Source organism: Lepidothrix coronata, unplaced genomic scaffold (genome assembly GCF_001604755.1).
Source record: "Lepidothrix coronata isolate B3197 unplaced genomic scaffold, Lepidothrix_coronata-1.0 Scaffold362, whole genome shotgun sequence".
Classification (NCBI taxonomy): Eukaryota; Metazoa; Chordata; class Aves; order Passeriformes; family Pipridae; genus Lepidothrix; species Lepidothrix coronata.
In genome coordinates, this window is record NW_016690542.1 from 29,172 (window position 1) to 39,281 (window position 10,110).

At 70.4% G+C, this 10,110-nt stretch overlaps 1 protein-coding gene across 1 annotated transcript in view; it reads left to right on the forward strand.

Moving 5' to 3' along the window:
* LOC108509413 (C-Jun-amino-terminal kinase-interacting protein 2-like) overlaps positions 1-9,106 on the forward strand; it is a 15,713-nt gene extending 6,607 nt beyond the window's left edge. The window contains exons 2-12 of the mRNA XM_017838838.1: positions 1,152-1,257; positions 1,558-1,800; positions 3,616-3,718; positions 3,818-6,142; positions 6,599-6,674; positions 6,810-6,982; positions 7,070-7,179; positions 7,257-7,376; positions 7,921-7,991; positions 8,199-8,297; positions 8,930-9,106. Of these exons, the coding sequence (XP_017694327.1) occupies positions 1,152-1,257; positions 1,558-1,800; positions 3,616-3,718; positions 3,818-6,142; positions 6,599-6,674; positions 6,810-6,982; positions 7,070-7,179; positions 7,257-7,376; positions 7,921-7,991; positions 8,199-8,297; positions 8,930-9,002 (3,499 nt within the window). The 3' untranslated portion in view covers positions 9,003-9,106. The remainder of the gene's footprint in view (positions 1-1,151; positions 1,258-1,557; positions 1,801-3,615; positions 3,719-3,817; positions 6,143-6,598; positions 6,675-6,809; positions 6,983-7,069; positions 7,180-7,256; positions 7,377-7,920; positions 7,992-8,198; positions 8,298-8,929) is intronic.
* Positions 9,107-10,110: the final 1,004 nt, after the last annotated feature.

Sequence of the window (10,110 nt, forward strand, 5' to 3'; positions counted from 1 at the left end):
CAGCCTCTGCCCTGGGCTGGCTCCAGGGATTGTCCCGGGCAGGGAATTTGGGATGTGCGCTGGCCTTGGCACCTCTGCCCAGCTGAAGGCCACTCTGGCCATGTGGTGATTGAGTTATGGTGCCATGTCTCTGTGGTTGTCCTGTTCTGGTACCCAGGGGTCACAGGGTTAGGGTGCCATGTCTCTGTGGTTGTCCTGTTCTGGCACCCAGGGGTGATGGAGTTATGGTGCCGTGTCCCTGTGGCTGTGCCGTGTCCCTGTGGCTGTGCCATGTCCCTGTGGCTGTCCCATGCTGACACCCAGGGGTGATGGGGTTGTGGTGCCATGTCCTTGTGGCTGTCCCGTGCTGGCACCCAGGGGTGATGGGGTTGTGGTGCCATGTCCTTGTGGCTGTCCCATGCTGGCACCCAGGGGTGATGGGGTTGTGGTGCCATGTCCCTGTGGCTGTCCCGTGCTGGCACCCAGGGGTCACAGGGTTATGGTGCCATGTCTCTGTGGTTGTCCTGTTCTGGCACCCAGGGGTGATGGAGTTATGGTGCCATGTCCCTGTGGCTGTGCCATGTCCCTGTGGCTGTCCCATGCTGACACCCAGGGGTGATGGGGTTGTGGTGCCATGTCCTTGTGGCTGTCCTGCTCTGGCACCCAGGGGTGATGGGGTTATGGTGGCATGTCCTTGTAGTGCTGGCACCCAGGGGTGACGGGGTTATGGTGGCATGTCCTTGTGGTGCTGGCACCCAGGGGTGACGGGGTTATGGTGGCATGTCCCCGTGGTGCTGGCACCCAGGGGTGACGAGGTTATGGTGGCATGTCCCCGCAGTGCTGGCACCCAGGGGTGACGAGGTTATGGTGGCATGTCCCCGTGGTGCTGGCACCCAGGGGTGACGGGGTTATGGTGGCATGTCCCTGCAGTGCTGGCACCCAGGGGTGACGGGGTTATGGTGGCATGTCCCCGTGGTGCTCCTGTGCTGGCATCCAGGGCTGAGAGGGCTGTGGTGGCATCTCCCCGTGGTTTGTCCGGTGCCAGTGCTCCCGTGCTGGGGGTGCCAGCAATACAGTGGATGGATGTCCCTGCGGTGCCACTTGGCTCTCAGGGCCATGGGGGCACAGATGGCCTGTCCCTGAGGTCTGTCACCCTCCCCCCATGTCCCCAGGCCCCCCCAGGACATCAGCCTGGAGGAGTTTGACGATGAGGACCTGTCGGAGATCACGGACGACTGCGGCATCGGCCTCAACTACGACTCGGACCACTATGAGAAGGTGCAGGAGCCGAGTGGCCCCTGGGGTCTGGGGGGGGCACTGGCCTGGCACAGCTCCCCCCACAGCAGGGAGGAGTGGCTCACACTCGCCCAGCTCGGCCTGGCTGGGTACTGCTGCCAGGACAGGCAGGGGGGGCCAGGCAGGGACTGGCAGAGCTGGGGTGTCCCTGGTCCCCTCTTGGGGCCCCATGGGGCACTGCCAACCCTGCCACGGTGGGGATGGTCACCCCGGGGTGGGCACAGGGCTGTGGCGAGCGCAGGGCTCTGTCCTGTGCCCCCTAACCCGGTGCCCCCTCCCCAGGACTGCCTGGTGCTGGACCGCGGGGAGCAGCCCCACCCCGTCTGCACCTTCCAGGACGACTTCCAGGAGTTCGAGATGATCGACGACAACGAGGAGGAGGAGGAGGAGGAAGAGGAGGAGGAGGAGGGCAACGATCTGGAAGCTCCACCGTCCCCTTCGGCCTCACCCATCCCCTCACCTGCCCTGGAGGAGACGCAGAAGCACCGACCCACCACGCTCAACCTGACGGCCCCGGGCACCCAGGTGAGGAGGGGGGTGGCCCGGAGGGGTGTCCCCACCGAGGGGCCTTTGCCCCCTGTGCCCACGGGGGCTCCGTGGGTGCCCATTCACGGCGTGTCCCCCCTGTCCCACCCCGGCGCTGGACTCGGGGGCTCCCCCACGATGTCGGGGGGGGTCCCCCCAGGGGTGTCCCCGTGTCCCCGCGCACGCGTGTGCGGTGCCAGCCCTGAGCCACCACCGCAGTGTGTGGGAAGCCGCGTGCGGAGCGGCTCCATCCGGCTGCATCCGGCTGCGTTGCCATGGAGCCGGGGGCTCTCGGGATTCTCCGCACCACCCCCCCATCCCGGGAGGGCACCGCGCGCTGTCGGGCTGGAGGGGGCTCTGGAGGGTGAGGGTCACCGGAGGGTGACAAACCCCGGGGTCCCTCTCAGCCTTGTCCCTCTGTGCCCCGGTGGCTGCACTCGCAAAGCTGGATCCCGCTGGCAAAGCCAGATCCCACTGGCAAAGCCGGATCCCACTGGCAAAGCCGGATCCCACTGGCAAAGCCGGATCCCACTGGCAAAGCTGGATCCCACTGGCAAAGCTGGATCCCACTGGCAAAGCTGGATCCCGCTGGCAAAGCCAGATCCCACTGGCAAAGCTGGATCCCGCTGGCAAAGCCAGATCCCACTGGCAAAGCCGGATCCCACTGGCAAAGCTGGATCCCGCTGGCAAAGCCAGATCCCACTGGCAAAGCTGGATCCCGCTGGCAAAGCCAGATCCCACTGGCAAAGCTGGATCCCGCTGGCAAAGCCAGATCCCACTGGCAAAGCCAGATCCCACTGGCAAAGCCAGATCCCACTGGCAAAGCCAGATCCCACTGGCAAAGCCGGATCCCACTGGCCACCCCGTTCCATCGTCCCTCGGGGGGAGGGATGAGCGGAGCCCCTGGATCTGACCAGGTCCGACCCATCGGTGCCAGTAATCCCCGTGCCCTGTCCCCCCAGCACCACCTCCCCCTGCACCCATCCCCTGTACCCCCAGTACCAGTTCCTGTCCCTCCCAGCACCCATCCCCGTCTCCCCATTCCAGACCTGCTCCAGCACCCATCTTCATCCTCTCCAGCACCCATCCCTGTCCCCCCAGCACCTGTCCCCATCCTCCCCATTCCTGTCCCTGTCACCTCACACCCATTCCCACCCCGCATCCCTGTCCCCCCCGCACCCATCCCTGTCTCCCCGCACCCCTCCCGCCCCCCGGATCCCATTGCCGAGGCAGTGCCCCAGCCCCTCCCTCTCCCGCGCGGGTTCGTGCCCGGTGGCACACGGCGCGGGCCCCGCTCCCTAATCCCGGCTCGGTGGGATTAGCGCTGCCCGCGCTTCCCGCCGGGACTAATCCGCAGCTGCCGCCACGCCGGCGGGACAGCCCCGGGGACCCCTGCGGCTCCGGCCAGCCCGGGGGCTCGGGCCCCACCGCGGGGCCACCGGCTCCGGGGTCCTGCAGGGGGGTCGGGATCTGCTTGTGTGGCCCCGCACGGGGGGTCCCGGGGGTCGGTGTCGGTGCTGGCGCGTCCCCCGTGGGGTCTGTCCCCGGGATGGGCACCGTGCCGTGCGGTGCCGTGCCATCCCTCGGCCCTGGAGCGCGTCTGGCCGGGCGGGGGATCCAGGGACGCCCTAATCCGGATAAACCCCCGGCACGTGGCGCGGGGGCTGCCAGGCCGGTGGGAGCTCCGAGGGGCGCCCCTGGGCCCGCCCCGGCCCGGTACCGCCCGTGTCCCGTTGTCGTGTCCCCAAACGCGCCCTACACCCCCCTCCCCCGGGTCTCACCCACCCACCCACCTTGGCTCTGCTCTTCCCGCAGGATTCCCTGAACAACAACGGCAGCTTCCCACCGCCCGCTCACCGCACGACCTGGCAGGACGCCCTCCTCCACTCCTCCTCCTCCTCCTCTTCCTCACACACTGGTGAGCGCGGGGCGGGGACGGCCACGGGGTCCCGCCCCGCCGCGGGGCCGGGGTGGTCCCGCAGCCCCCCGGGGTGACACGGGCTCTGCCTTCCCGCAGGACACTCGTCTCCCCACGCCTGCATCCTGGACGGACCCTGCCTGGAGAGCCCGCGGGGCCCCGGGGGGGCCCCCCCCTCGCTGCCGCCCTCCCCCTTGGACTCGCAAGGCAACAGCCCCGAGTCCCTGGCACATGGTAACCCATCGCCCCCGAGTGCCGGGCAAGATTTTAACATGAACCTCATCTCCGCAGCGCTCCGAGCTCCGCTGTCCCCGCCGCGCCCCCGCCAGCCGCCCCCTCAACCGTGTCTCTCTCCAACAGGGCCCGCGGCTCCCCCCGGCCCCCCCGACGCCGGCCCCCCGCCCCCGGCCCCCGCCGCTGCCCCCCGCGCCCCCACGCAGCCCGAGGCGGCCCGGGGAGCCCCCAGCCCGGGGTCCCCCCGCCCGCAGCCCGGCCCCCCGCGGCCCCCCGAGGAGCGGGCGGACGGCGCCCGCGTGTGCCCCCCGGAGCCGCTCAGCTCCGACGGGGAGGGTCCCCGGTCCGGCCGGGCGGCCAGCGTGCGCGGGCACCCCTCGGGCTCCTCGGAGACCACCTCGCCCTCCTCGGACCCCGGCATCGAGGCCGACCTCACCAGCCGCACCGCCAAGCCCTTCCTGCCCGGCGGGCGGCACGGGGAGGACCTGAGCTCGCCCGGCTCCGACTCGGACGTGGAGGGGGAGCTCGAGGCGGCCTTCGCCGGCGGGCGCCTGGTCAGCAACATGATCTCCTCCATCTCGGAGACCGAGCTGGACCTGAGCAGCGACAGCAGCAGCGGCCGCTCCTCCCACCTCACCAACTCCATCGAGGAGGCCAGCTCGCCCGGCTCCGAGGGAGAGCTGGAGCCGGAGCTGGAGGCGCCCGGCCTGATGGGCATCAAGGACTCGCTGCTGCTCGACAAGGGCAAGGAGGAGGAGGAGGAGCCCGCGGAGAGGGGGCCGCCGGAGCGCGGCGTGGTGAGGCGGGAGAGCCTGGCCGAGCTGAAGATGGAGGGGTACTACGACAGCCTGGACCCCGCCGACTGCCCCGCGCCCGAGGGCCAGACCGAGGTCTCCGCCTCCAGCCCCCTGGACCTGAAGATCGACCCGGACCACAGCCTGGAGAGCATCCGCCGCTCCTTCTACCTGCCCGTGGGGCCCAAGCTGATGCCCGAGGCGGACGAGGAGGACAACAGCGAGTACGACTCCGACTCGGAGTCGGAGCCCGACCTTAGCGAGGACTCGGACTCTCCCTGGCTGCTCAGCAACCTGGTCAACAAGATGATCTCGGAGGGCTCGTACCCCATCAAGTGCCCGGACGAGTGCTTCCAGAACACCCACTCGCTGTGCGACACCATCTCCCCGGCCTCCGACCTGGAGCCCGAGATCCTGAGCGAGGCGCTGGACGAGGAGCCCGTCCCGCGGGACTCTCCGGCGGGGCCGGGGGACGCGGCGGTGCCGCGGTGCCAGCGCGCCATCGAGCTGGTGGACATGGAGACGCTGCGCAGCTCCCTGGAGTGTGCCGAGGACGAGCGAGGCCTGGACGCCGCCACGGAGCCGCCGCCGGAGCCGCCGGCCGAGGAGCCGGGCCCCTTCCTCTTCCTCAGCAACCCCACCAACGACACCATCGCGCCCGTCTTCCCGGGGCGCCCCGTCACCCTCGACAGGCTGGACGCCTCCGAGGTCCTGGCCACCTTCGGCTGCCGTCCCGCGCCGCCGCGCGTCCCGCCACGCGCGTCCCCCGGCACCGAGCCCGCCGTCACCGGGGACCACCACAGCGCCGGGGACCACCACAGTGCCGGGGACCAGCGCACAGCCAGCCCCGAGGGCTGGGCCGTCGACAGGGACCTGGACTCGGGGGTCCTGGAGGCCGACGACATGATCGACGACGTCCGGTTAGTGCCCCCCGATGCCGACCCCGCCACGCTGGACGTCTCCACCGCCAAGACCAACCGCGGCTTCGCCATGGCCTTCGACGAGGACGAGGGGTCCTTCCTGCCCGGCTCCCCCTTCCCCACGGCCCCGCGGCGGGGCAGCTTCGGGGGGGAGCTGCCGCCCGTCCCCGGGGCGCCGGAGCCGCCGGCGCTGGACGAGTCGCTGGCCTACGACTCGGTGAAGTACACGCTGGTGGTGGACGAGCACACACAGCTGGAGCTGGTGAGCCTGCGGCGCTGCACGTCCGTGCTGAGCGACGACAGCGACCTGCTGCGCGCCTGCGACCGCTGCGACATGGACGACGAGGTGGCCTTCGGGGACGGGCTGGTGGCCCCCGACGCGCACAGCTCCTCCGAGGACTCGTCCCCCGAGGCCGACCTCCAGTTCTCCAAGAAGTTCCTCAACGTCTTCGTCAACAGCACCTCGCGCTCCTCCAGTAAGTGGCCGTGTTGTGCCGTGTTGTGCCGTGTTGTGCCGCGTTGTGCCGCGTTGTGCCGCGTTGTGCCGTGGTGTGCCGCGGTGTGCCGTGGCACGTCGTGACGTGGCGTGTCGTGCTGTGCCACTTTGTGCCGTGCTAGGCAGTCCCGGGCTGCTCTGCATGGCCCTGGTAGACCGGCTGCCCTTCTGTGTCCCGCCCCAGCCGTCCTGGCCGTGGCACCATCCCTGTGTGCCATGTCACGGGATGTCACAGGAGGTGGGACAGGGGGTCACAGGGATCCTCAGCCCTGCTCTGCTGGGTGGGGGGTCAGTGGGACCCCTTGAAGAGGTGATGGCTCCCTGCACCCCAAGGGTCCTGCAGCCCCCAGGGTGGGGGGAGGGCAGTGACGGGTGTGTCCCCCACGCCTTGGGTGGGAGCCGCCCCTGGGGCTCATGGAAGCCCCCACCTCCCCAGGCACAGAGTCCTTCGGGCTGTTCTCCTGCATGGTGAACGGGGAGGAGCGGGAGCAGACCCACCGCGCCGTCTTCAGGTGAGCAGCAACCCCAACCACGGGTGCCATGGGGGGGTCTCCAGGACCCTCTGCCTGCCCACATCCTCCATCCATCCCTCCACCCCTCCATCCATCTCTCCATCCATCCCTCCACCCCTCCATCCATCCCCCCAGGTTCATCCCCCGCCACGAGGATGAGCTGGAGCTGGATGTGGACGACCCCATCCTGGTGGAGCTGGAGGAGGACGACTACTGGTACCGGGGGTACAACATGCGGACGGGGGAGAGGGGCATCTTCCCCGCCTTCTACGCCCACGAGGTGGTTGGCCAGGCCCGGGACGCCATCGGTAGGAGCCCGTGGGGTCCCCAGGGACGTGTGTGGGGGGTCTTGGGGGTCTTGGGGCACCCTCTCCTCGCCCCCTCTCCTCGCCCAGGCCTGAAGAGGAACCCGTGCTGGGTGGAGCGGTTCAACGTGCAGTTCCTGGGCTCCGTGGAGGTCCCGTATCACCAGGGCAATGGGATCCTCTGTGCCGCCATGCAGAAGGTGAGGGGGGGGCGGCGGGAGCCCCGCGCCTCCCGTGGGACCCCCCGCCCCTCACACGGCTCCCCGTGCGCCCCCAGATCGCCACCACCAGGAAGCTGACGGTGCATCTGCGCCCCCCGGCCAGCTGTGACCTGGAGGTGACGCTGCAGGGCATCAAACTCATCCTGACCGTCACCGAGTACAGCCGGGACCAGGAGGTGAGGGCAGGGGCTGGGGGGCACGGGGAGGGGGGCCGGGGGCACGAGGAGATGGAGGGAGGGGTTTGGGGGGCGATGGGGACGGGGTGTGGGGAGACGAGGAGGGGAGGCGGTTTGGGGGGTGACCGGGAGGTGATGGGAGCAGGGGGGTGGATTTGGGGGGATGAGGAGGGGATGGGGCTTGGGGGTGATGAGGTGATGGGAGGGGGTTTGAGGGGTGACCAGGAGGTGAGGGGAGCGGGTGTGGGGGTTTGGGGGGAATGAGGAGGTGAAGGGAGGGGGCTTGGAAGGATGGGGAGGTGAGGGGAGGAGGTTTGGGGGGTGAGGGGGTGAGGAGAGGGGGCTTAGGGGGTGACGAGGATGTGAGGGGAGAGGGCTTGGGAGGATGTGACGAGGAGGTGACGAGGAGGTGAGGGGAGGGGATTTAGGGAGGTGATGAGGAGGTGAGGGGTACAGGGGGTGGGTTTGGGGGATGACCAGGAGTAGGTTTCGGGGGTCTCTGAGCACTCAGCCGACCACCCACACCCCTGCTCTTCCCTCCCAGTTCGAGCGCTGCAGCCACTTCTTCCAGATGAAAAACATCTCCTTCTGCGGGTGCCACCCCCGGAACAGCTGGTGAGCCCCCCATGGGCACCACAGGGGACCCCCATCCCCTGCCTGGGGCACCCACAGGCCACACCAGGACCCCCTGCCCACTCCTGGTCCCCCTGTGGCTGCCCCGGGGCCCCGGTGGGTGTCCCCCTGCCCAGGGCAGGGTTGGGGTGCCCCCCTCACCCTGTGCCCCCCTCACCCTGTGCCCCCCTCACCCTGTGCCCCCCACAGCTACTTCGGGTTCATCACCAAGCACCCGGTGCTGAGCCGCTTCGCCTGCCACGTGTTCGTGTCCCAGGAGTCCATGAGACACGTGGCCGAGTGTGTCGGGTACGGAGGGGACGGGCACGGGGGCACGGGGGGCGTGGGGCCGTGGGATTGGGTGCAGGGCGGGGGGGGGGCTGAGGAGCTGGGTGCAGGGGGGCTGGGCACCAGGGCCTGGGGGTGCTGAGGGTCCGGGGGTGCTGGGGGTCTGGGGAGCTGGGTGCAGGGGGTCTGGGTGCCAGGGGATGGAGTGCTGGGGGGCTGGCAGTGCCAGAGGTGAGGGTGCACTGGAACTGGGTGCTGGGGGACTGGGTGCTGAGGGCTGGGTGCTGGGGGTCTGGCAGTGCTGGGGCTGGGGGTGCAGAGGGGCTGGAGGTGATGGACGTCTGGGTGCAGGGGGCTGGCTGTGCTGGGAGCCTGGGTGCCAGGGCACTGGGACTGTCAGGGCTGGGGGTCTGGGTACAGGGCATCTGGATCCTGGAGAGGTGACTGTGCCAGCTCTGGGGGTGCTGGGGGGCTGGCAGTGCCACAGGTGGGGGTGCTGGGGGGCTGTGGGTGCTGGGGGACTGGGTGCTGAGGCTGGGGGTGCTGGGGGGTGTCTGGGTGTTGGGGTGTGGCTGTGCCAGGTTTGGGGGTGCGGGGGGTGCAGGGTATTGGGGTCCCAGCCCTGAGCCCCCCCGTCGTGCCCGTCCCCGCAGTCGAGCGTTTCAGGAATATTACCAGGAGCACCTGGAGTACGCCTGCCCCACAGAGGACATCTACCTGGAGTAGGGGGGCAGCGGGGGGGCTCCTGCTTCCGCACCCCCCTCCAGCCCCACGGCGGCCAGAGACTGTGTGACCCCCAGCCAGCCGGCTTGGCCCCCCCGCACACGCTCCAGCCCAGGCCCCACGGCCCCCCCGCACACCCTCACCGCTTCTCGGGGGGCCGGGGGCCGCCACGGACCACGGGTGGGTATCGGGGTGCGCCCCGGGCACCCCGGGCACGGCGGTGACGCAGCCCGGCCTGGGGGGCCGGGGAGGAGCCGCCCCCCACCCCCTGCATGAGCAACGCCGGCCCGGGGGGCAGGAGCGGGGAGAAGCCCCCCGGACACGGGGGGGACCGAGAGGGGGGCTCGAGGGGGTGAGCGGGGCTGGGGGGAGGCTGTGGGGGGGCTGATGGGGGCACGGGGAGGGGGGGTGTGCCAGGGTGAGCATCCCCATGAAGCCCCCGAGCGCTGCGCGGTGCCAGCCCCCCACCCTGAGGAACGGGGGGGTCCCCCAGCGCTGCAGCCCCCGGGAACGGCCCAAACCCCCCCTCCAGCTGCAGCCCCCGGGTCTCCCGCCCCCGGCCCCCTCGTGTCGGTGCCCCCGGCCCCACCCCCCGCCACCGCTCCGCCATCCCCCTGCCCGGGGGGCCGAGCTCCCCCCGAGGGGCCGTGGGGCGCGGCACCGCGCTCGGGCCCCGGGGGGGTCCCCGTCGGGGGGATCCCCGTCGGGGGGATCCCCGTCGGGGGGTCCCCGTTGGGGGCCCCCCCCGCTCCTCACTGCTGTGCCTGGTGGTTTCTTTGCTTCGGCCCCTCTCGCCCAGCGCTATCGTGACTATAACTCCACCCGCTCTATGTCCCGATATTTATCTGTAACTCAGCAGCCAGAGGAGCCCCGAGAGCCCCCCGAGCCACTGTACGACCCCCGGTTGTCCCCACGCCGTGTCACCCACTTGGTCTTTCAATAAAATATATGCTTGGTGTGACCACGGGACTGGGGGCACTGCTGGGGGACCCCGGGCCGGGCTGGGGGGGTGCAGGGTGGGGGGCAACCAGAAAACGGGGGGTACCCAGGAGAGGGGGGCAGGCAGGGGAGCGGGGGCACCCAGAGAGTGGGGGGACACCCAGGTGGGTGG